The following is a 26,851-nucleotide window of genomic DNA, read 5'->3' on the forward strand; positions in this document are numbered from 1 at the left end:
CGGACAATGAGGAACATGCCCCAGGGCCCTGAAGAAGGAAAACCAGACCATGCGAGGCATACGGTGGGACCAGGTGGATAGTTTAAGGAAAATAGGGAATTTTTCTTACATTAATCTAATGGATTATCCATAATTTGTTTCTAAATATGAGCCTAAATATAGCCTATATATGAATTCATTTTCAAAACACACACAGACATACACCCACAATTTTAGATGCACCCTCAGTAAAGAGTTTTTTTTCAGAACTTTAGTTCCTCACCATAAAAGAACTCTGCATATGTCAGAATGTCTTCAAGACTGATAGAAAAGTATTTTAGGTGGCTGTGTATTTTATTTACCTGGGATCTGCTGGAGCCAATCTCCCACTTTGGGGGTCAAAGCCCCTAGTGTTCCGATTACAACCTATGTTGCCTTCACCTTCCACATCTTTTCCAGCTCTTCTCTCAGCGCTTGGTATTTCTCGAGATTTTCGTGTTCCTTGCTCCTGATGTTGCTATCTCTTGGGATTGCTAGAGGTATCGCTACGGCTGTCTGTACCTGGAAGTCCCACGGGATCTCTAACACATTTGGGAGAGTATCCCCCTATGATCTTGAAACTTCCAGCCTGTACTCAGCACAAATGTTTCTGTATACTATGCCAGCCACTTGGTTATGGCATTCCATGTATGTTCTGCCTGCTAGCGTCTTGCATCCTGTTGTTATGTGCCAGACCGTCTCAGGGGCATCTTGGCATCTGGGTTCATGCCTGGTTTGATAGATCCCAGCCTCTACTGTATTCAGAGCTTATTGAGCTTAGTTGTTTATTCTGAATAATGGCTCTGATGCTCACTGCTTAGTGTACACTCTCACAGTGCTGGATTTGGGGTGAAACCCTCCATGCATTGTGAGGAGTTTCCTTGTCTTAATGTCAGTGACTTCTGCCTACTCCTTAGGCTACCTTATTATGCCAGCGGGGTGTCTGATGACTGGTAGAGCGTAGGTGTTGCCCAGATCTTGTTCGTCCCATTCTGTTGACTTCTCAGGATTGGCCTCAGTCTTTGTAGGTATTTGGCTGTAGCTGCTTTCCTTGTGGCCTCCTCATAATTCCCATTTGCCTGTGGGATTCCAAGATACTTGTAGATGTCCTCAACATCTGCTATGTTACCTTCTGGTAGTATGATCCCCTCAGTTCTGGCCACCTTCCCTCTCTGTGTTTTGTTCAAATCTGGCATACAGCTTGATGTCATCCATGTACAGGAGGTGGCTGACTGTTGCTCCACACTGTAGCCAGTATCCGTAGTGACTCTTGGTGATGATCTCAGCGAGGGGGTTCAGGCGGGTGCAGAACAGCAGTGGGGACAGGGCATCTCCTTGGTAAATCCCACACTTGATGGTGACTAGTGCCACACGGCTGCGCTGAGTTCTTAATGAAGACTCTTGGAGTCCTGTTGATGATATATAGTCTCAAGCATTCCAGGATCCGTGTGTGGGGCTTTGAATTATAGGCTTTCTTAGTGTCTTATCCTAAGACACTATGACACTAATACTAAACCTCTCTAGTATAAGACACTGAGACAATGATACTATATGCTGTATATATCCCACTTTGCAAGTAAATAGCTCTGACCTATAGAATGAACTATCACTTGCTGTCCAGACAGCAGAGACCCTTGCAGTCTTCAAACCCAGACTGAAGACCCATCTATTTGCAGAATATTTAAAGGACAACTAACTCTGCTCCCATACTGACTGACTAAATTAGTACTTATTGTAGGGTATTGTTTATTACACTGATGTTGTTAAACAATGAGTGCTAGAGTTTTTTAATTACACTTATCATTGTTTAAGAGAGACCTTATGTATTTTGCACTTCTAGGCATCAGCAGTGATCCCTGTATTCTACAGTATTCTAGTTCACTGGTATCTTAGACTCTAACCTACTGTACTGTACTAGGATGTGTTCTATGAGGAAAAGCACTTTTCTAAGTCGCTCTGGATAAGAGCATCTTCTAAATGCCATAAATGTACATGACCTGCCAAGGCATAGAATCCACAAGACCTCTGAAGGTATCCTATGATATCTGACACCAAGACGTTAGCAGCAGATCCTATAAATCCTGCAGCTTGTAAAGTGGGGTCACCGTTGATCTGATCCCCCCCCACCAGCACATTCCACAGATGCTCAATCCAGTTGAGATCTGGGGTATTTGGAGACCAAGCCAACACCTTGAACTCTTTATGTTCCACAAACCATTCCAGAACAATAAGGTAGCCACTTACAATGTCTCTAAAAAAGCTACCTAAGATGTCTTGAGAACTTACATCTGTGCTGAGTACCTGTAGGGTGAGGGACTAAAATTCTGAATGAAAGATTTTTGCTGAGGAGGCATTTAAAATTAATTGATATAATTATTATTATTTTCAATTTTATATATTGCTTATTTTGGAAATCAGTTCAGGCATAGGCTATCAACTTTCACTATTAATATTTGTCTTACAAATACATTTAAGACAGATTAAAATGCCTTTAGAACAATGAAAAACAATTCTGTCAGTGTGCAAATGTTTTGTTTGTCTTTTTAAATTAGGTTTTCACTTGTTAAAATGTTTTGTATATCCTTACTGCATTTGTTTTTCCATTAATTAGTTAATTAACTGTTCATGTTAATTCAAATCTCTGTTAAATACTCGATTTTTAAGAGCTACAAATAAAGATTTTAGAAATACAATAATCACCATTGTTACTATTGCCATTATTGTTGTTACTGCACTACCACCAATAATAATGTTGACAAGAAATATTATAAGCTTATATGAGCTCTATGCTCTGTTTGCTTCATTGTATTTATTTTTTACATTTTTTTCTTGTTCAGTACAACTTGTGTAACAGGAAGAGGACTGTAAAAGGAATGTACTTTCTTTCAAAACCGGTAGATGGAGACGTGTGAGTGAGTGTGAGTGTGAGAGAGAGAGAGAAACCACCGAAACCACGCTGGCTTGTTTTCGTTTTTTTCTACCGCCAACCGCATGACAGCGCTGTCGGACATTCAGTTGAGCCAGTACTTACTACATAACACAAAGACTTGTGAATTTGTGAATAAAAGACGTACAGTTTATGCTTCAAAAATATCGTTGAGCAACACATGGCGTTTTTGCCAGTCTGCCTCCGATCCGTCTATGGTGTCCACTATCCAGAACCTGGCCATAACAGCGCTGTGCAGTGCGTCTCCTGCGAGAGCGACACGACCACGATTATCCGCGCATCCTCCTTCAAATCACTGTGTCCCTTTAATCCGCGGATCAGAGGGCTGACGTCAGCCAGCCCTTGAGCCGCCGACTCCTATTGGCTGAAAGTGACGTCAACCACATCCCCCCCCTCCTTCTCCTGAACCATGACCTCATCCTTTGGTTCATTTTTAGTGTCCAAGTGCAGCTTCTGTTTTCTTGGCTGATTTAATATCTTGTAAATGCAGATTTTATTTTCAACCACAGCCTTAGGTCGTCGGCCCAAGTACGATGCAATGGAATAAATTATTTTCCGTGTCGATAATGTCGTTTTTTTATTCGCCTGTTGAGTGCGCGTTGACATCAGTGTAAACTCATCGGTCCACGAGTCCACCAGCGCCCAGACCCATGATTAGTAAACACTGACGTTTATTCCCGTCGGAGCGCGGTGTCTGCATGGAGACGAGCTGGACAGACTGGTTCCATGGACACTGGTGATTGTCTGGTACGTACGGATGCATGGTTTGATAAAAACGCATTGGGATTAGTGCTCTTGCACAATGACGAATGACAAGCACAGGACGAACGGTGGTGCAGCGCCATCTGAATGTGTTTTGCGGTCAACGAAATTGGATGGGGGAGCTCTGGCCAACAATGGCAAATTGACAGTTTTGTACTCTGTCGCATTCCGCCACTGGTGCGTAATTTTGGCGGAAGGCCTGTTGTTATTTTAGCCTATGGCACCTCTGGTCTTTTTATCACTACCGTTCTTAGTTGTTTTGCTAGATGCATTTTCTGTATGCACGCTTTCATCCGCTCTGTCTTGGGTAAGCCAAAGGATGGACATAATTACACCATGCAGAGGAGAGATCTTTATGAAAATGGATATCTTCATCTCACTGCGAGTTACTAACAGGATATCTGCTGCTGTACCATTTATGTCCTCCGTCTTTAATCAGAAGGTTCCATGACAGCGCCTTACTTTATTAGTGTTTGCACTCTGTGCTGATCCGTGCCTCAAAAAGTTGCTTTCATTAAACCTTAATTGTATGTAACATGCAAGTTTACAGTCCAATCTAATACTCGGCCCAAACTATATTAGAAAACAGAACCTATGCTACTCTGGGTTTGACCTGCTGTGCTGGTAGAAGCTGGATTTGAGGGTCATATGATCATGTCAGTGCTATATTTGTATTCCCAGTATTCCCCATCCATCCACCACTGCATGGACTTCACATTGAAGTCACATTTAATTAGTTTGTCCTTTGGGGCTACACTATCTGAACTTCAAGGGGACACTTATTTACTGATATCCACAGGAGAGTAGAGATATGTTATTTTCCCACATGGAGTCTTCTGTTTCACAGTAAAACAAGCCTAAATAAACAGCCACATTTGGCTCATAAACTGTCAGTCTCTGTGCATGTTAGGACTCACTGTGCTCTTGTCCAGGGTGCTAATGTTGTCTTGGGACATTCAAAGACTGAGCTAAGGAATTGGTTCTTGGCTTACATGCTTTTAAATGGTGGTGGAGGGGTTTGTGCGCATGCGTTTGTGCGTGTGTGTGTGGTAGGGAGTGTCTAGAATGTCAACAGAATATTACATTGTGGCTGTATTGCTTCATGTTGTGATTGTGAAATTACTTGGTTTGACGTGAAATGACACACAGCACAGAGCTTAAAGCTTTCACATAAAAACGCAGCCTAAATATTATATTGAGCAAATTGGAGCTTTTCTGTGTGAGTTGAGTATGTGTTTGCATGCATGATTTCTTCTTGCATATCCCCATTTTGTGATAAGTGAAAAACAATATATTGCACAAATCTAACAAGCTGTTTAGCCTGCATATTTCTTCTGCCTTGTTTTGTCCTGTACTTGCTGCATAAACTCACCCTGGCGTGGTGTAGCAATCATGTTCATGGAGCACGGTGATGCAGTGCTCATAAGGCAGGCCCAGAGTCACCAGTGGCAGAATCAAATCCACAACACCACAGAATCATGTAATATGTTGACCGTGTTAATCACAACAGCTACTACTGCTGCCTGCCTCAGTTCAGTAAGGAATTGGACTTTGGTCAGTGTGAAGAAGTGCAGAACAGCCGTGTGTCATCGCGTGCCATTGCTCGCTGCCTTTACACAATGATCTGAGGGCAATTTATTATAATAATGATGGTTTGAACTGAGGGAGTGGACTCTAAATGCAGTTTGCTTGGTCAGGAAGTAGCAAACATTACAAAATACATAGTAAGTCTGTAAGTAATGTTACATTCTTAATCAGTAGTCCAGACATCATTAGTTTTGGAAGGCAACCCCCCCCCCCCCCCCCCACACACACACACACACACACCTCTAATTAGGAAATTCGGCATGGAAACAGCAACCTTCAGACAATGTGGAGGAGTGTAGCATAAACTAGAACTTGCATCTTGGCTTCTAACATTTATTTTCATTAAAATAGCCTACTTAGTCATACACTGAACTGTAAGAGACATTAGTCAGTGCTAATAGCCATGAACATTAATGTGAGGTTTGTGCTGATTCTCCTGTTTCTAAACAAGCTTTATCAACACCTCAACACAAGTCTGGGACATCAGAAAAGAAGATAGAAAGTTTCCAAATCAAATGCAATAAGAAATCAATTTGGCAATTTCTTCATACATTTATTCATTTGAGCAAGCCACATTTCTAAAATGTGGACATCACAAATTTTGATTCTGGTTACAACCCTGTATTGTGTGCAATTTATGAGTCACTGCTAAAGTTTCAATAAAAAAAAATCATAAACCAAGCGCTCTGGGAATTTTGTTGCTATTCACGATGCCCAAGTAACCTGCAACTTCTGTATATTCCCAGTGATTCTTTAGAGTTCTGTGTTTCCATAACAACCACAATCTCAGCCAGTCTGTTCATCATTGTCTGCATTTAACAAATGTGGATAAATGCATAATAAGTGCTGAACATTGGCGTTACTTCTTAATAGCATGTTCCTCTGCTAAACAGGGCTAGCAGATGACGAACGATGGATAAAGGACATTTGTTCATAGCCACCATCCAATATTTGATTGAAAGCTATTTAAGTGTGGCTGCAACCAGAGTGAGAGTGAGCCTGGATATGGAAGCTTGACTCCAACTGCAGCGCATAGCCCATCCAGGAGCTCCCGACCTGCTGTACCTGCTCCTGTCCCCCAGGCTGCTCCGGCGGTCTCTTTCCAGCAGTCCATTCGTGGGGCGAGAGGCTCCACAGCGCCCCTCTCAGGTCGAGTGAGGAGCCTGGCCGTGCTTGAGCTGGCTGGCAGCCAGCGTGCGAATGCACGCTGCCTGCACAGAGAGGCAGGAGACTCAGGAGTACGGTCCGCTCCCCAGCAGATCGGCGTGTACCAGCGAGCGTCGCGTTGTGTCTGAATAACGGATGTGTGTGCGTGGCTGGTGTGTTTCTGCAGACGGCTTGTCAGTGCGGGGGGGGTGGTTACTTTCGTCATCGCAGTGCACGCGCCCGTGTTGGTGATGCTCTTTGCGCGAGCTTGGTTACTAGGCAGTTCTGCTCTGTGCTGTCGCAGATCGGGAGCGAGCAGATCGGGTTGGTAGCCACCCAGCATGGGGTTTGTTTATTAGGTGCTGAGGCAGGTATTACAGTAAAAGTGACCTGTTCGGCCAGGGTGTGGTGTGGGGTGTTTTTCGCACGTAGGATGCTGAGTTATGCTGAAGGTAAAGTACTGAGATTGAACAGAGAAATGCAAGCTCTTTCTATTTTTAGCTGTGCTGTTGTGATTTATCATCGTTGTCATCTTTATTCTTCTTCTTCTTCTTAATGTTGTTTTTATTTTATAAGTAATTTTATTGTTTGTGCTTATTTGTGTTCTGTGCGTATGGGGAGGGAGATATGTGCTTTTGGTCTGCATAATGTTTGATGTTTTGTGTGCATAGTACCTCTGTGCAAGAAATCTCTCTCTCTCTCTCTCTCTCTCTCTCTCGCGCTCTCTCTCTCTCTCTCTCTCTCTCTCTCTCTCTCCATACACACAAACACTCACTGCATGGTACTGCAGGTTTTCTTGCAGTAATATCATCCCATCACCCCTCCCTTCCTCTCTGCAGAGAGTAAGAGGGATTGGGGGGGGGGGGGCAGTAAGTCAGAGAGAGTCAGAGGGAGATATCTGCATGGTGGACATTCTGAGCTGTTGTGAAAGCTGCCAACCTGGTCCTTAACCTTTTTTTTTTTTTTAGCCAGAAGCCCAATCACGCAGGAGTGCTTTTATTTGTCCAGCATGCCTGCCCACCCTACCTTAACCCCTGGGCCACCCTACCTTAACCCCTGGGCCACCTTCCCTAACCCCTGGGTCTCCCTATCCAGACCCAGCAAAGGGACATGCTCTGCGCTTTAGTGCTGGGAGTGACGAACCATATTTTTGCTATTTCTTGGAAACATCATCCACATAAGGAAGTCTAAAGAGGTTCCAGCTTCCTGAATCTTCCAGTTCCAGCTGGTCTTTAGCATGTGGTGTGCATGGCATGGATACGCTTTGGTGAGTTCTGCTAAGCGCGTGAGAAAGCTCATCTATCTTTACTTTCACTGGAGTCTCCATGAGGACGGGGGGAAGGAAAGACCGAGCCAAAGGCATGTATTTTTTATGACCGTGTTAGATGAGAGTTGTGGAAAACAGGGCAGACAAACACGCCGGAGTGAAGCCCACCTATGGGGCACTTTTGTCTCTCATTGTTTGCTTACTTCATTCAAAAATTTGCACATCATATCCAAATGTCTCTTAGGTGAATTAAAAATGCTCTTTTACCCTCTTTCTAGAAAATTGTTATCAGAGCGCTTCTGTATGCACTGCATAAGTGCACTTGTCTCTCTTATTGCCCTCGTCGGCCGTCTTTATCTGGGTGCCTGAGTGGTGAGGAGACTGGTGCAGCTCCCTCCAGGAAACGCTACTAGCCCTTTTAAAGTGGTCAGCCTGACCGTGCCGTATGCCTACACCTATGGCTTTGCGGTGGATGTCCACTTTATCGCCGTGGCAAAAAGACAGATTAAGTCACAAACAATGTGGAGCCATGTGGAGTTGACTGTCGAGACCTAATCTTAATTAGGATCTTAAGACATCATATGTTTAACATGCAGTTACGTGTCAGCCTGTACTAGCCTAAACAAATCTAGTTTGTGTGGGCGGGATCAGCTAATAGGTGGTAGTTGATAGGTGAGCTGAGATGAGTGGAGTCTCTTGACAAACTGATTGAAGCTTTAGAGGCTCTGTGTGTCGTGCGTGCCCTGCCCATCAGGGAGTGTGCCAGGTTCGAAATTCCCTGAGCTTAATTTTAGGCCACCTCGCCTGGTTCTTATTTCACAAGCAGGCAAACAAAAGCCCTTTCTAAATCCGACAACAAACATCACACACACTCCTCCATAGCTTAACATAATGCTAGCTGGTGGTGGTGTTTCATTTGGAACTCTCTCCTTTGACAATAAGCGCCCTTGTAAATTGTACTGCATGCTATTTGATGACGAGTGGGGGAAGAGAACAGTCGTCTTTCTAAAGAATTTAATGTGATGGATGTTTTTTTTGTTTGTTTTTTTCTTGCTGAGTTATGGTTAATAAGTCCTGAAGAATGATCTGAAGTCATGCTTTAGTGTCATTCCTAAACTACTCCTTTCTGTTCCCTCAGGCAGCATGGCAGCTATGAAGTTTCTCCCCGTGCTACTCCGGTGATCTGACCACCACCACCACCCCCTCGCCCCTGCCAGCACGCGCCCCGACTCCGGTGTCCCTCTCGGTGAGCGAGCCCCATCTTCTCTGGAGGCTCCAGAGGAACCTCCATGGCGGGCGAGAAGAGTCGACGCAGCGCGATGGACATCAAGCGTCTGGCCGGGTTGCTCCAGCGCGGCGCCGGCCGCCTGCTCGTTATCGACAGCCGCACGTTCTCTGAGTACAATGCCTCGCATGTGCACGGTGCCGTCAACGTCTGCTGTTCCAAGCTGGTGAAGAGGAGACTACAGCAGGACAAGGTGTCTGTCATTGAGCTCCTGCAGCCCAACGGGAAGGTCAAGGTATGGCACCATGTAAACTCTGAGAAGAGCAGGGGGCTGAAATTTAAAGGGACTCCGAACAAAGCCAGCTGTTCCCTTTGAAGAGGACACTTCACGTGTCCTATAGGTCCTCCATGGATGAAATGACCTCGTCACATTGCAGTGTAACTAATTAATGGTTACTTTTGAAAACCTGTTTGATAGCCCAAGTCTTAGCACCTAATAAAAGACAGCCAAATTCCTGTGCATCTGCAGTATTTGACTCTCTTATTCGTAAAAAAGGTTTTGGATTTAATCCTAGTTGTCAACAAGCAGATTGAGACGTTATAGGAGATTTGAGGAGTGGACATCATTGCTGTCCTGTGGTTTGATTCTAGTCAGTGGCCTAGACACTGTTCTTGATCCTCCCAGTGTTCTATATTTGGAGTACCACTGTAGGTTTATTGCTTACCAATCGCGCAGAAATTGGATCCTTGCACGTTCCATGACATCTGCATTGAATATAACATTGAATATGACTTCATTTTTTCCCATCCAGACGAGCTAGTATGCAAAGACTTTATCATTTTTAGATGCTTAGTGAAACTGAGGGAACATATCTGGGGAAAACCCAAGCAGAAATGGTTTTGACATGCATGCGTCCCAACACGGCTGTGATAAGTTCACAAAGATGATGAGCAGATCTGCTTTCTTTTTCAAGCAAACCTGCTCAGGCAAAGCCTTGGCATCATCCACATGTAATACTCTTAGTGATGGGGAAATTCAGCTGATTAATGGATTATTATGTATATCAATACCAGTGGATATCATTAGTGATATTAATGTGGTGTATGACTCATAACTTCATTCTGGGTGTTACACTGACCTAGTAGGATGGTGCAGCTGTGACCTTGCTATTTTGATGAGTTGTTCAAAACCAAATTTGTCTAGTTCCTCATATTGAATTTCATGCTTGAATGCGCTTTGCTGGGCGTGCACTCTACCTTGTGCTTCTCGGCTGCTCATGTTCCTTTTGCAGTTCCTCTTGCTTCACTTCATCATGCACCAGGTTCAGGTGTCTCCATTTGCTCATGAACACAGAGCATGGGAAGAAAACAGAACATTTAGCTCGTGATTTCAGTATGGGGGCTCAACCAAACCTGATTTATCCGTGGTGCATTTTTTTAATTGCTTGCCATTCTTCACCACTTCTTCCTCTGATCCAGATTTTGCACTGTCATTGCAGAACCTCTCACAGTTAATTGGCTAAGAGAACCTCTAGGAGCTAATGTCGAACAGACTCTTTCAGTGGCTTGGGCCCAGTGTGTGGCTGCCGCATGCCAGCGCTGTGCTTTTGTTTGCTGTTTTGGTTCCCAAAGTGGAGCAGACTGCTTCCTTGGGCCTGGTTCATTGGCAGACCCGAAAAGACAAGAGGTACTGCTCACCGGGGCCGTTCGCCCTCCGCTGTCTGCTCACCCTTTTATCTCTCTAGTCATGCCCTAGGGCTGCCTGGTTTGTGTTCTCTTCCTCAGTAAAGAGGACGATGGCTGGGGTTAATACAACGTGTAGAGAAAGCTGAAACTCGCTGGGTGTTTAGGGGGAGGTGGGCCAGGTTGGACACTAGAGCCTCTTTATTATTGGCTAAGCGAGACATCATCCTCTTTTGTGTAGCCATTTTTAAAGCACAGACTAGACACATGCAGTGTGTCTATACAGTCAGCCCAGGCTACAGAACAACATCTTCCACTTTTTGAGACTCTTAGTATGGACCTGGGCAGTGACCTACGCTCAACAGCACAGCAACCAAAAGCTACTGATGTAGTCCTTTTTGAGAATGAATAAAAGAAGGAAGTGGAGGAGAGCATAACCTTGACTGGTGGTATGTTCACAATGGCAAGGTCCCCCTTGCCACCATGTTTGGTCCACTATATTACGTTGGTGGAAGGCACTGCAGGGTTGGCCTAGCATGCCTGGTAAATGTGTCAGTGTTAAGTACAGTGGCTAGACCACATAGTCATCCTGTACATGAGCACTTCACTATGACGATTTCTGGGCTTATGCTAATCCATGCTGTCGAATGTTCCATTGAGTCGTTATTGACAGATGGCTTCGTGGTCGCCTAGGGTGAGGCCAGACCAAGAAGCTGGCCAGGAATGCATGTAATCTCAGCTATAGGCTAAGAGGATAAGGCCTTAGCCTAAGGTAGAGATTCAAGAACACGTGTGCAACTATCTCATGCCTGTTACTGCATCGTAAACAGAAGCAAAAATGTGTTTCTCTCTGAGATGGATTGTACCTTACACAGTGCAGTATGGTTTTATAATTAATGCCTCCTCCCATGTCCTAATGACACTGAATCAGGTATGCAGTATGCAACCACAAATTAACAGCATTCCTAGACTGAGTTTGTAAGAATCCTGGAGGAGGCATCTGTGGAGCATATTCTCCTCTGAAAATGCTTTAGAAAACCATTCACGTAGTGGCTGAAATCAGTTTAAATCCTAACATGCTATGCATTATGAACTAACTGGAGTAAAAAAAAAACCAAAAACAAAAACTCCTAGTTTGATCCATGCTATCAAGATTAAAACTTGCCTTTATCTTAGAGGACCTGAAACCAAATATATTTATTGTTTAAATGATGCAGAAACAGCTTTACAAATGCCTCACCTTGACATTTAATGGCTTTCAGTAGTGAGCCTGTCTCAGATCTCCATAGAACACCTAAATGAATACATTAAAAAAGCAGCTCTTGCTAGCTGTGGTGAGTGACTGCCGTTCCTGTCTCGAAGGTTGAGATTTGACACGTGCTTTGTTGGCTAAGATCCACTGACCCGTTCTCGGTGCAGCGGCACTAAGTGCTAATGTAACGGACATGCTCGGGGAGGCCCGAGCTGTGTGTCAGGAGGCCCATCCGCATGACTGTACATCTTAGCGCCGTCACCGACACATAACTGACGAGTGAAATATTTGAAACCTAATTTTGTCATTTTTGTTGGTGCTGATGTCACTGCAGCTGCACAGTCTTAACATGACATGTGTCTTGTTGCTAACCTTGGATCTGTTGAATAGCTCTGGGGAAAAAAAAGGCATTTGTAATGGTTCTTTATTGAAGCTGTTTTTGTGGAAGTCATGTTGTCTTCTGCAGTTAGTTGTTCATTAACAGCATAATGTTTACATGAGACATGATTGAACCTGAATCAGATGTTTACAGAAAATATTCATTCAGGTTTCTATGACTTATTAACCCAAGTTGTATATCTCATGTACTACCATTTGAAGCCATTATGTGCTGGTAATATTCACTTAGCCATAATCTAGCGTGTATTTAAAAATAAGCATATCGGAACTACACTCACAGTTGGGTTCACTATGTCAGTAGAGAAATGTAAATATGAGTTCATCTTTTGATCTTGGAGAGCTACAGGCCTACACAGTAGTACATCCCTGATCTGAGCTGTGGCATCTGAATTCTGGAGCGAGGTGTGTTGGAACTCCGCTGCAGTGTTGGACATCTGCAGGACTGGAGTTGAGGACCCCTGATTCAATTCCCCTACTGTATGGAGCTCACTGTGTAACGTAGCCTTTATTTCCAGCTACAGTGGACTTTGAGAAGTGGTTCGAACAAGTCATTTTTTTCCCTAGTTTCTAGCTTCCCTCAGTTGCACAGTGAAACAATTCAAAGTTTTGGTGCTATTGCAGAATTCCCAATGGCGAAAATTCTGTGGGGTTTTTTGCTTGGTGGGTTGTCGGCTGTGTGTCTGCTGGGCTTTAGCAGCGAGTTGGTGGTCAGCGTGTGCTGTGCTCCCAAGGCCCGCCACACAGGTGATGGTCAGATCTGATGGCCAGGGAGAGGCAGAGACCGCGGCCTGGCTGAGGTGAGCTTGTCCTTGCTGGTGTGTGTGTGTGTGTGTGTGTGTGTGTGTGTGAATAATGAATTTGGCTCGCATGTCGTGGGGAGCAGGAGAGGGGAGCAGGACAGTTAGCAATGCATGATGCTTTTGGATGACATGTGAAATGATGTTTTGGCTTAGCCTGGACTTTGTGTTAACTCTAAGAATTGCTGAGTGTTATGTCACTTCCATGAGGTTAATGAGTGCTAAGGTGCGTTTGTAAGTGGCTCTAGATAAGAGTGTCTGCCAAATGCTGTAAATGTAATGTTACTTACATCTTGCTCTCTTTGAGGGCAAACCAAAGGGTTGACCTGAGTCATAAATAAGGAGCTTTATTATGACATGCATGAGTGGTGGTGGTAGTGGTGGTTGTTTTTAGTATTTAAAAAGGGATGGTTTTTCAGTACATCACAGAATGAATTTTTAGCTTTTTGTTGTTATTGCTCGTTCCATTCTTCTTTTTTTCATTGATGCCTGCTTTGGGTGGTTGGTAAGCCAGTCTCCAGCAGGTGGCCAACCCAGGGAGATGGCGTAATCCCCAGCTGATGTCACCAGCTGCATTTAGCGTTCATCCCCTTAAAATGTGGAACGCCTTGTTCGGTGGTCATCAGCTGATGGTTGGTGATGGCAGCAAACACAGGGGAAGATTTGATTTGGATTACTCACAGTCTCAGAGGAAATAGTTCACTATAGTTAGTTACCATTCAGTTCTGCTTCTCTCTTTTTGGTCTGTTCCACCAGACTGTGGCTCTGTATTGGGTGTACTGGGATGCAGACTGTGGCTCTGTACTGGGATGCAGACTGTGGCTCTGTACTGGGATGCAGACTGTGGCTCTGTACTGGGATGCAGACTGTGGCTCTGTACTGGGATGCAGACTGTGGCTCTGTACTGGGATGCAGACTGTGGCTCTCTGTGGGGCTGTCTGGCTGTGACTGGAACCGCTTGGTAATTTGGCACCTGTGTCTGACCTTGGGCTGGTGACATCACCTGAGGGGCAGTCTGCCAGTCTGCAGCTGATAAGTCTGCTGTGTAAGCACACACATGCACGCACACACACACACACACACACACACACACACACGCACGCACACACACAATCACTCATTCACTTAATTATTATTTACTGTCAGACACACCCTCAGATTGATTTGTGAGTGAATGTGACTAGATGCATGGAGAATTAATGTGTCATTGAGGTAGATATGTCCTGTTTATCTTAACACTGGTGACAATGTTGAAGCAGCAGCCTTGTCTAGACATTCAAATAAGTGTTCTAAATAAAGAAAACGGTGAATCAGTCATGATAGTCTGTCTCCATCACCCGTCCGTCTCTCTCTTCCGTCTCCATCACCCGTCCGTCTCTCTCTTCCGTCTCCATCACCCGTCCGTCTCCATCACCCGTCCGTCTCTCTCTTCTGTCTCCATCACCTGTCTCTCTCTTCTGTTTCTGTCATCTTTCCATATTCTCCATGCTCATCACTCCTTTCTCTATCCTTTCTTCTGCTCCTGTCTCCTTCTATACTGCCCTGTTTCCTTCATCCTTCGGTCTGTCTGTGTGTCTCTCTCGTTCTGTGCCGGGGCTCCAGTGGTGTACAGAAGCACTCTGCAGCAGCTCGGGCTGATAGCCACGTGATTTAAAAACTGCCTGACAACATGGAGGCAGCCAGACAGCCACACACAGAGTTCGGTGCTCGCGCTCACACTCCCGCACCACTGTGCGCTCTGTGGTGCACACAAGCACATTACATGCACGGTTGCTTGTGCGTGTAACACATAAATAACAGTTATTGCGCACACTGAGATAGCCACGCCAGTCCCTTGCATTGTGTTTTAAATTAGGTGAGAGAGGAAAAGCTCGGTGTGTGGGTCTCTTCTCTAGCGTCTTCGGGTCTCTGAGAGTATTGCATAAAGCTTAATGTCAAACATCTGTATGTATTTGCTATAATCCTCCTACCCATTAGATATTAAACCGGCATTAGTATATACAGAATGCTTCCACAGAGACAAGGATAAATGAAGGTCACCTCTTTGTAGCCATGGAATCTGGGTTTTGTTTTGCTATTTTTTAGTGCTGCTTGTTGTACTGTGTTCTTTTTTAGGTTCTTTGTTCGTTGTTGTAATGCGCGCGCGTGTGTGTTTGTGCACCTGCAGGTGGATCTGACCAGGAGACAAGAGGTGGTGGTGTATGACCAAAGCACTAAAGATGTCAGTCAGCTCTCCAAAGAAGGCTTTGTCCACATTCTGCTGAGCAAGTTGGATGGAACGTTCCACAAAGTGTCTCTGCTCACAGGTATGAACTTCTGCTCAGCTGAAGACAAGCTGAGTGACCGCATCGCAGTCTTTCTGATGTGCGTCTGCTTTTAACCAACAGAGGGAGCTGTTTCCATCATCTCTTTCGGATATTACTTGTATATTTTCTCTCTTTCTTTCGCTCTTTGTCTTTCTCTCTTTATATTTGCGTGGAGTACGTAACTCCTTCGATGCACACAAGCTTCTTACTTTCTGTTACTGTAGCACGTTCCCCTGTTGCTTTCTACACTCATAGTTCTTGCACATGCAGCCTTCACACAATGGTGACTGCTTCAAGGTCTTGATAACTGAAGTGCGCCTGGTGTCAGTCTTTGATCTGGTAGTGCTTTAACGGCTCTCCGGACGTCACTGTCCATACAGTCTGACACAGAGCCAGGCTGGTGCTTCTTCAATATACCATTCCCAGGGATGGTATAAAGGACCTGCATTAACCAACATTACATTAACATGATTGCATTACTGTTATTATTGACGTCAGCGTTTGCAACCATGGAGTCTGGCAGATCGTATAATAAAAGTGTGTGACAGACATATTGTCATGTGTACTGTGTGTGTGTCTGTCTGTCTGTCTTTTGCTGTTATGAATGAAATTACCCTGAAGATACACTGCATTAATAAATTGGAACTGAAATATGTTGTAGTAAAAAATCAATGTTGAATAATATGAATGTTGAAGACATATATGATCTAATCAGATTGTATATGCTTAGAATGCTTGAATGGTGCAGATTCTATACTACTATTCGGTCTACTGCTCTGGTCTAGTACTTGAAATGTTTGCATGCAAGTTTATAAAGTTCTGAACTCTGATGAGACAGCAGTTATTTTACTAAAAGTCAGTTTTTGTTTGTTTGTTTTTTTTTTATTTAGAAATTAATATGAGATACAATACTAGAATTAGTGTGGGTAATATGGAAATTGATTGGCAGAGAAGTCCAGAGAGATAATTTTACCACCGGGCTCACTGTTGGCATAGATCACTCTGAAGATTCAGTCTGCTAGCACCCCGTGCAGAACCCCAACCTCCTGCCATCTCAAGTGACTCTACGAGCAGGTGAAAACGCCCATGGCGGTGTAATTAGGAATGCGGGAAATGCTGATGTGTTTCGTCACAGTGGGCGACTCGGATGTGTGAAGCTGTATGAAGTCTATAGAAAACGCACAGCCAGCACCTCCTGCTACGAAGCTTAAGGGTTTTCAAAACCTCCCTGCTCCAAATATGTCATCAATGAAAAAAAACCCAAGCCATTTCACTCAGGATTTGGGCCAATTTTTGAAAGATGCGAACCAGGCCCCTACGTAATCTTAGATGATGTGCCCCCTTCTGGAGATTAGGGCTTCCAGTCGGTGGTGATAATTCATTCATGTTTCTGATGACTAAGCGCCTGCGGTTCTCCCTCTCTTAATTTGTCATGTTTAACACTCCAAGCTGCGCTCTCGGTCTGTTCCGTCTCTCTCCACATCCGAGACGGCCCCCCGCGCGTGTCCCCTGCTGCGTTTCGCGTGTCCGATTAAGACGTCCCGCAGGGGGGAATTGCGATAGCTGCCGTTTCCAGAGGTGAGGGGCCAGTAGGATAGAGTGAGGCAGGCTGGAAGCTGCAGATAAAAATGAGGTCAGTGAACGTCGGTGGGGGCCCCTGTTTGCTCCCAGCTGTGGGCCTTTTTTGAGGGGTGTTCCGGTTTTATCCACACTGAACCAGCCTGGCTGTGTGAGCACGAGCCTGCTCATGAGGGAGGAAGGCCAGGGCCCGAGCCAGCAGCCGAAGCCGAACTCTCTTCGTGAAGGGAAGCAACACACGGGGATTTCATTACTGTCATACTAAGGCTGCACAGATGACAAACATCTCTTGCTCAGCTTTGATGTGAGCCTTAAAGTGAAGCTGACGTAATGCTGGAGAACGGGTCCAGGCCCATGTGGGGAGCGCGCGCGAGTGTGTGTGTGTGTGTGTGTGTGCATGCGCGTGTGTGTGTCTGTGAGTGTGTGTGTGTGTGTGTGTGTGTGTGTGAGTGCTCTGGATCAGGCTCAGACGAGGACCCTGTGCCGCTGTTGCCCACAGCAGCACGCCTTAGGGTGGCCGCGTTGTGACCCATTACCTTGCCATGGAGCACAGCCTCACCCTTAGGTTCTCCTTGCCTCGCCTCGCCCTCTCCGCTGGCCTGACATGGAAGGCCCTGCCTGCCACGGTGGCTCTGCTTTACGAGCTCCGCAGCCCCTGCGGGCTGGGTTCGTGTGCTGCCGTGGCGCTGCTGTTATTCTGCAGCCTCCTGCAGTTTGGGCCGTGCTCTCTAACACCTGCGCACCCGGCGCATTCCTGTAGCACACCTCGTCGAGCCAGGTGCTCGTAACACTGAGGTCAATGGTTCAATTCCCAGGGATTGCACGTGCTATCTTGCTGATAAAATATGTACGTCTCTCTAGATAGGTGTTTCTGCCAGATGTAAATATGCTATAAACCTTCGGACGCCTTCTGCACTACTCATTCCATCTCGCATATTTTCTTCTCCTCTTTTCTCGTCTGTTTTTATGCTCGGGGGGGATGAAAAGAAAAGTACCCCATAAATGAGACTGACAGTGCAAAGAAAGGATTCATTATGCCTGCTTTTGTCTCGCCCGTCCTGGGCAGAGGATTTGGTCCTAAACCGCTATGTACGTGTGCACGCAAGAAAAGGGATTAGTGAGTTCTCGGGTGCTCACGCGCACAGACGCAGTGGTGACCTCAACGAGTACAGTATTGACACGCACTCGGAGTGACCCTGCTGGTGTGTTTATGCAATGGTGATGCGGCGCATTGCAGTGGACGGGCCAGCGGCAGCACAAGGAGCTAGCGCAGGAGCCATGATGCTCGCTAATAAACAGAAAGGCTGGTAAACACCGCGAGCAACAGGCCGGTAAACATTTTCTATATCGGGGAACCGCTGGTATGCTTTATTTCGCTAACGGTTGTTTAGATAAGATAAGAAGCTGTTTATACACTGCTGCTGTAACTTGCCCAAATGTACCAGCCAGCTTTGTCCCATCCACACACACATATACACACACACACACACACACACACACACACACACACACACACACACACGTGTCTGAGTCTGAAGAGATGAAGGACGGCCATCCTATGATTCTCGCTAGCTAAGATAACATCATAGCAGGAAAGGGGGACTAAATTCCAGACGATGGCACAACCTGAAGGATGTCTAAAGCCGTCCTTCTGAAGATCGCACAGCAGTGAATGGTCCCCACACCATCTTCTCTCCATCTGAGTGGTGTTTAAGTGGATTAGATCTTCAGCTGTAAGTGTACATTTTAATTTTAGCGTTTCTAGTCCTGTGAGGTGATGGATTGTGGCACAAACACTGATAGAATTCTTTTGGCCGCGCTGACGTCTGCCATGGGCGCGGCCGGTTGCTCCTCCGACTGGAGAGAAGCCGCAACGATGCTCCACATGAGCGTGTCCCAGCTGTCCCCAGTGGGGTCGGCGTGTTCCTGCCTGCCGAGACCCGATTGGTAAAGCACGTTCCTTTGTCTGCTGCTGGTGGAACGCGCCTCCTGTGTTGCTCTCCTCTTTCTCGCGCTCAGCAGTGTAGTACAGATGCCTGCAAGCTCAAACGCACGCAGAGAACACACACCTACTCCCACTGTGCACACACAGGAGGTCACACTTCGGCACTTTCACACTTCGCTCAGAAGGGATTTAATTAAATCAGGTGGGCCTTCCACTGAGCTGCAGTATGTTTGTGTGTTTGCATGCATGTATTTGTGTCTGGGTTTTCTGTGTGCTGTTTGTGTGTGTCTGTGTGTTTGTGTGTATGCACCCTACAGATGTGGTGACTGTTTTTAATTTCCACCACCGCGTTGCCATCTGCCTCTGTTTTTGTCCCTGGACAGCAGGCGCTGAAGTCTACTTGGTCACTTAGCTCACTGTGTGTGTGTGTGTGTGTGTGTGTGTGTGTGTGTGTGTGTGCGCGCACCAGCGCACGTCTGCTGCACTGTGCCACAGTGCCCGTGCTCTGGCACTCTGCTTCTGCAGTACTGTCTCATGTGGAGGTATTTGGCTTCGGTGCCTGACCTGCGTGTTCTCGGTGTGTTGTCTAATGCAAGGCGTGGTGGAACTATAATAGATCCTCCCGCTCTGATCCTCTGCTCCTGGTTAATAGTTAACAGAAGAAAGAACGGATTATGTGGACCGATGATGGAAGATTATATATGATTAAAGTTCAAAGCGGCCTTTCACTTTGATGAGCCTGAGTGAAAGGTTGAAATCGGACCTGTTCTCCTCCGTCTCCTCCCTTTCTCTTTCTCCCTCTTTCTTTCCCTCATCTTTTTCATTCTCTCCATGCTCCTTTCATCTCCTCGCACTTCAGCAGAATTTAGAGCTCAAAGCAGGTTTGTGTCATTCCGCTGCACCTTTTCTGCCGACGGGGTGTTTGTTTCTTCTTTCTCCATTGGTGACGTGTGTGTGTGTGTGTGTGTGTGTGGTGTGTGTGTGTGTGTGTGCTCCGCCAGACACTTCCCCACCCAGCACGTATAGACCCCGCCATGGCTGAAATCGATTTCCTCTGTATTTTATCTTTAGGCAGCGTGGTGACAGTTTAAGACTGAATCCGTGTCATTAAACAAAAGCGCTTTACGGTTACGCAAGCTTACAAGCCTTTGTCATTAATGCTGGACAGTGTTCTTTACAAATATAATTAGCTGAGCTACACGTTACGCTACAAAAATATGGCTCAACTGTATTAAAGCTATCTGTTACACAACTGTAGGTGTGTGCACGCTACATGGCAAAAGCTGAACTACGTTAATTACATAAACTGCAGGAGTGGCGCTAGCACCTGAAGTGGCGATGCTAGTACCTCATTACTAGTGAAGTTAAACTAAGACAGAAGTACTGAATGCTCCAGAGTGAATTACTCGTGTAAAGCCCAGAGAGCACACACTAAGTTCATTTCTCCAGAGGGAGTCTGCTAACCCCGTCTGTGGAACACGTGTCCATCACAGCCTGATCAATGACACAGAAACACTGGTGCCCTGATGGTGGTGAGGTAAGCTCCCGAGGGGCGTGCATGCTGCTTTATTGCAAACACACACGTGTTTGCAAACACACTACACTGACTCTCTCTCTGTCTCTCTCTCTCTGTCTCTCTCTCTCTCTCTCTCTCCACTGATGAGAACACTGCTCTATTTTTAGTTTAGGCCTCTGTGGTCATCACATCTGGCGCCTGTCGCCTGCTTTTCAACCAGTGTGCTTCCAACTGATCCTTCTTTTACACACACACACACACACACACGTACACATGACGTGTGCGGTGTACAGAAATGGCCAGTGGCTGTCCCACATTTGCCCCTCTGTTTACTTGGCTCTAGGTTTTTTTTGTATGCTCAAAGGCCTCAAATGATCTGTTATGTCAATTCCCAGAAATTACATGAAGAGCTGAACAAATGTAAGAGGTTCTGGTGATGCCAAATTCTTTCAGCATGATGTGAATTCTCTCTTCTCCTCTCCTCTCCTCTCCTCTCCTCTCCTCTCCTCTCCTCTCCTCCTCTCTTCTCCTCCTCTCCTCCTCTCTTCTCCTCTCTTCTCATCCTCTCCTTGCCTCTCCTCTCCTCCTCTCCTCTCTACTCTCCTCTCTTCTCCTCCTCTCTTCTCCTCCTCTCCTCTCCTCCTCTCTTCTCCTCCTCTCCTTGCCTCTCCTCTCCTCCTCTCCTCTCTACTCTCCTCTCTTCTCCTCCTCTCCTTGCCTGTCCTCTCCTCCTCTCCTCTCTACTCTCCTCTCTTCTCATCCTCTCCTTGCCTCTCCTCTCCTCCTCTCCTCTCTACTCTCCTCTCTTCTCCTCCTCTCCTTGCCTGTCCTCTCCTCCTCTCCTCTCTACTCTCCTCTCTTCTCCTCCTCTCCTTGCCTCTCCTCTCCTCCTCTCCTCTCTACTCTCCTCTCTTCTCCTCCTCTCCTTGCCTGTCCTCTCCTCCTCTCCTCTCTACTCTCCTCTCTTCTCCTCCTCTCCTTTCCTCCTCTCCTCTCCTCACCTCTCTTCTCCTCAAAGTTATTTTTTTCATTCTCATTTTTCCCTCCTGTAAAGTTTCACTCTTCCCGCATCGGACCTCCTGCTCAGGGGTCCAGCTGTTGGGTGGCTGTGGATGTACACACTGGGCCTCTTTCCCTTTCTAGGGCATGAAGGAAAGAAGGCTGGAATCTCTGTGCTAACAGCCTCCTCACTCTGCTCTTGCAGTAGGAAAGTTGGCCTTGCTGCAGCATAGCAGTGAGCTCTCCTGGCACCCCTGAAAAATCCATTCAGTGCTACAGACTGCTCTTATTTCTTAGGGAGAAAATGACAAACATAAATGTGTATGTGTGTGTGTGTGTGTGTGTGTGTGTGTGTGTGTGTGTGTGTGTGTGTGTGTGTGTGTGTGTGTCTTACGGAAATGAGAATTCAGCGGATGGCTGTTTAAAGTTAGTGCTGCAATCGTAGACCTGCACATTTTTCAAGGAAATATTTTCTGACTGAAGGATTCAGTTATGAGCATTAGTTTGGATTGTTGTATTTATTAGGATGAGATCCTGCACTATCGGTCGTTGTCTTTATATGTGAACCCAGAATCTGCAGGGCTCTTGTGGCAGGGTCACACGAGTCTTCAGACACTTGCTGAATTCCAGGAAAGGTGCATCACAACACAGCAACACGCACTCATGCAGGCATATGCGCATTTGCTGACACTCTGCACTGTTGACGTGGCCCTGTGTTCATTTCCTGATAAAGGCTGGAGATCTTTCCATCCATCCCAGGCTAAATGTGGATTTTCCAGCCTGGCTCAAGTCTTCTGTGAAGAATGCAGACTTTGACATCATTTTGAGAGTCTTCCTAATATCATTCCTGAACCCCCCCCCCCAACACACACACGTATACCCTCACTGTTGTGTAACACTCTGGAGATCTCTTGATCACTAGTATCCCTTTTTTGCCGTAAGTGTCTTTTTTTAAGCACTGGCTTTTGAGGAATGCTATATTATTTAGATGTTTATGGTCTAGATCATATGTAGAAAAATATAAAGGTTTTATTGTTTATAATATAAAGGTTTTATTGTTTATAATATAAAGGTTATACTGCCAGGGATTTTTTTTTTAATCTTTGGCAAAAAGCTGCTTTGCAAAGTTTGTGAGCACCTCTGGAGTTGGACCTCTTGTTATGCTATTGCTATATCACAGGATTGTCAAATGGCTAGACACAAAACAGATTATATTTTGAAATTATTTTCATGTATGTGCATATTACAACTGAGAAAGTGGGAAAATCTTTCTTTTCGCAGAGTAACTCCCTAGGCTGGGTAACAGAAATGTTCCGAGTGAGTAGTTTGGGGGGAGGGGGGGGTGTTGGTTGTTATATAATCCAGGGCTTCCTCTGTTAGCATTCTTGTAGTTGGTTTTCAACACTTTAGGAAATGAAGGCTAAAATCATGCTCATTTGCTAAGCGAGTGTCGTTTTTTTAAAGTGTCTTCAAAGATTCTAAGATTTTTTTTTCCCCATCCAGTCCACTGCCCACAGGTATAGCTGTTAGCTTCAGTCCACTGTTTTCCATCTCTCAATTAAGACACCGTACAATCTGTAGTCTGACTACATTAGATAAAGATCTCTTATTATTGGTTCTAAGTTGTCTTCTGGCCTTAGAAAAGTAGTCTATTATTGAAGGTTGAAAGTTTGAACATTAATTTTGCCATAATCTATGACAATAAATACAATCAAATATAATACATTTCTAAAGTACAGTAATGATGGCTGATTGGTTTTAGTAGTTTCAGGTGGGTGTTGTTCATATAGCACATGTGGGATATAGCTCTGCTCTTAAATGTAGAGCTGCTGGTACAAATAAATGGGACTTCTACATATTCTCAAAGCTATTTCTAGAACTTGCTGGGTCATTAGAGGTACCAGCATAAACACTCATTTCCCTGAAGTAGCGGGCAGCATGCGGAGAACGTACTGTTCTTTAATAATAATATTTTAATCATTTAATAAAGCATTTATTAAGTTTTGTTGTAAATAGATCAAATATGACCACGTAATAGCCAATAACGTACCAAACAGAAGGGAGAGGAGACTACAAAGCCAGGCTCCGGCTCTTGTCGGATTGGTCGATTCTCTGCCGGGGTTGCTTTGAAGGAGCTAGCAACATTGATGTGGACCCTCGCCGACGGAGTTCTGTCGCAGGCCTCCCATAATGCACTGCGTGTCCTTTTTTTTTTTTTTTTCCTCCCCTGAAGATGAATGGAGGTGATTTCGGAGCCCTGCCGGTGCCCACACAGTCTTAAATATTTAACACGGTGCCTTTAACATGTTTGGGCTTTAGGGCTTAGCGACTCTGGGGCAGTGTAGCATGTGTGCGTTTGGCCAGAGAGGCACGGGGCTGTCACAGTGTGCCATCCAGTAATGCTCGACTCATTATCACCTTTGTGTGTCTCTCTGTGGTTTCATCATCCCTCTTTGCTCCAGCACTGGAGATCCCACAGGGAACGTGGACAAAACCCAGATGTTCATTTCTTCATTACGTTTTTTAACATTTATTTATTTATTTATTTAACACAGAAAAGTTTCCCTTTACACAAAGGGAAGCTTTGACTTGTTATCTGTTAGGAGGTTTACATTAAGAAGAAAAGACAAGAAGAGGTGACATGAGGTGGATTACACAAATAAAAGCTTCGTCTGGCATCATATACAACAGTATGCATCCTGCTGTCTTTCCGAGTTTCTCCGTGGAACAGAAAAGGGGAACTTGATGCTGACTCATATTTCAGCCCGTGACTGCATGACACATTGCTGTCAGATTGCAATAGTGACTGTTGGTCACAGACACAGCACATCACAAACTAAGACTGACCTGAGACCTGTGTAAGCTGTGGAAGCTTGTGCTCTTTGTTGTGTAGGGGTAGCATGACTCAATCAGGATGTCGCACAGCTGGGCTGAATTGGGGATGAACTGAGAGCTGTAATTTTCTCATGCTCATCCTTATTTGGGCACTGAAAATACACCAAAGCGTTCATGATTACACTAACACATCAACTGCCACAGTAGAAGCTGTTTAGTCGGTTACATGAGATATTATATCCTTTGTTAATGTCTCGTATATGAGTTAACAGGATAGCCCCAGAAACATACTCACTATGATTTAGATATATACAGCCCATACATAGAGAACACAGTCATTTATAGATATATACATATAGATATAGATATGGATACATAGAGGTACAGATAGAGAGATAAGACAGAGATGGATATAAATTTCAAACTACATTTCTGATACCAGTGTTCAGGCCGATGGGTAAAAGCTGATCTGAGATCAGAATAGGCCAGGCTGAAGGGTAGCTAATTAACCAGGAACTGACTGCAGGCGAGGACACAAGGGGGTAATTGCGCTGTCAAATCTAGTTCATCCAAGAGTCTCCCACCTGGTCGTTAAGATCTAACATGACAGACATGCCATCTGGCTGAGAGACACTGCACCATACCAGTCACTTTACAGCCTGAGAGAAAATGAATGTACAGTTTACAGGCTGCTTTTAAATCCTTTGTGAACTCTGAACCGTAAAGCTGAAATTGGGCAGTATGGCATCAGTTAACTTTGAACATTTGTGTCTTGTGTTTTAGCTGTGTTTTTACGGATGTCTTATAGTATAGCGGGTTTATTTTAAGGGGGTTATCGAGTCCACTCTCTGTGACCCATGTTGACCTCTGAGCAGAGTGTTTTCACGAGCTCACTAATGTATGTTAGTACCACAAGTCAGACTGGCATTTTAATTGGTGTGAGTAAGATGACAGAAAAGCTGGCATGTAAAAATAGCGCATTTGTGCAAACACGTGTTGGACTGAATGCAGTTGGCAGGTGGTTGCTGGGCCATTCTCAGTGTGCTGTTTGACTGGCTTTTTGTTTGAAAAGGAACTGTGCACTGAATAAATACAGGCAGATTTTTCCTTATGGCTCTGACATGCACTGAAATTGTCCCTATATGATTGGGGAGGAAGAAAAATGATAGCACCGTATCTCCTATGCACATACGCATGTGCACACGCACACACGGCTCCTGTTTCTTTCTTTCCATGACTTCATCGGGCAGCCTGCTCATGGCTTTGTGTACATAAGACAGTCAGACGTTGAGGTCCAGCGCCACCTTCCATTACTGGTTTGGGAGCAGGGCTGCGCTCCTGGATCTTGGTTTGGGAGCGATATGGCTGTGGACAGCTAATTTGCTTGCCTCCTCCCCCACTGGGTTTATTTTTATTGGGGATTAACTGATTATTAAAAAGATGGGTCCCTGCCAGATACTGAAGCTACTTTCCTGTATTATTATCATTTTTGTGCTTACACACGCACAGACGCACAGACACACACGTACACAGACACACACACACACACGCGCGCGTGCACACACACACACACACGCACACACACACTTCCCCTGAGGCTTATTCTGAGTGATAGGAGTGCCTTGGCTGGCATGAATTCATGCTCCCCCACTAGAGAGCAGCTCACACCGCTGACATGGCAGCTGGGCCTCTGTGGCCATTACATCATCCATTGACCGCTGATCATGTGATCAGGATGTGATCACAATGTGATCAAACACAATCATCAATCGCTGACATGCGCCCAATCTCCAGCATCTGTGCTGACTCGTGTGCGGACGCCACACACACACACACACATACACCACTGAAGCAGTTCTGTCCAACACACTGCCAGGCTCATGCATCACGCCTGGCTGCAATTACAATCTTTGAGCCACACAGATACACACCCAGACACGCAGGAGGCCCTCTTTGGCTGTCAGTGATCATCTGCTGGGTGCTATTTGAATGTTACTGTGGTTTATACAGGCTGGGTTACACAGGTTTTCCCAGCTTCTGATTGCTTCCTTGTTTGCAACCCTCACACGCACGCATAGATCACATGCCCATATAATGACACGTGTGTAATTACGTGGCCGTGATCATGAAAAGTTAACCGTGGATATACACTTTTTTGCTCGCCTTTCTCACAAGCCTGTTTACAGTATCTGCGGCCAGATGAACAGCACGGGGCTCCCGGTGTTGTGTCTGCCTCAGCGCAACACCACACACCTTCGTCGGGCTTTTACCCAGCAAGCCCTGTGCCTCGTTCGAACCGAATGTCGTAAAAAGCACGGCCTTGCTTGTGCTCGAGAGGGAAAGGGAGAGACGGCAGCGTGCTCTGCCTCAAAGACCACACGGAAAGAATGACCAGCCTTCCTATTTAAAGCCTTCAGCCGGCGCAAGCGATGGCAGTTTTTAGTGTCTCGTAATCCATTCCTGCTAAGCTCAGACCTTCAGGTTGGTGTCTGAGCAGGGGAAGACAGTGAGGCTTAACCTAAATCGGCATTTAAACAAGAGCTGCACGTGACACTAAATATAACCGGTGGGTTAGATAAAGGAATTTGC

General features: G+C 45.5%; 1 protein-coding gene across 4 annotated transcripts in view; it reads left to right on the forward strand.

Moving 5' to 3' along the window:
• The first annotated feature begins 2,911 nt into the window (after window positions 1–2,911).
• The window catches only part of dusp8a (dual specificity phosphatase 8a), a 33,938-nt gene continuing 9,998 nt past the window's right edge, over window positions 2,912–26,851 (forward strand). The window contains exons 1-3 of one of the 4 annotated variants that reach the window (XM_027015200.3): window positions 2,912–3,712; window positions 8,866–9,247; window positions 15,251–15,389. In XM_027015200.3, coding sequence (XP_026871001.3) covers window positions 9,017–9,247; window positions 15,251–15,389 — 370 coding nt within the window. In that variant the 5' untranslated portion in view covers window positions 2,912–3,712; window positions 8,866–9,016. Of the gene's footprint in view, window positions 3,713–6,692; window positions 6,913–7,706; window positions 7,728–8,725; window positions 8,747–8,865; window positions 9,248–15,250; window positions 15,390–26,851 lie in introns of those variants that run through there. The other 3 variants (XM_027015201.3, XM_081711815.1, XM_081711816.1) reach the window with 3 other exon arrangements.

Source organism: Electrophorus electricus, chromosome 4 (genome assembly GCF_041902795.1).
Source record: "Electrophorus electricus isolate QZ-2024a chromosome 4, ASM4190279v1, whole genome shotgun sequence".
Taxonomy (NCBI): Eukaryota; Metazoa; Chordata; class Actinopteri; order Gymnotiformes; family Gymnotidae; genus Electrophorus; species Electrophorus electricus.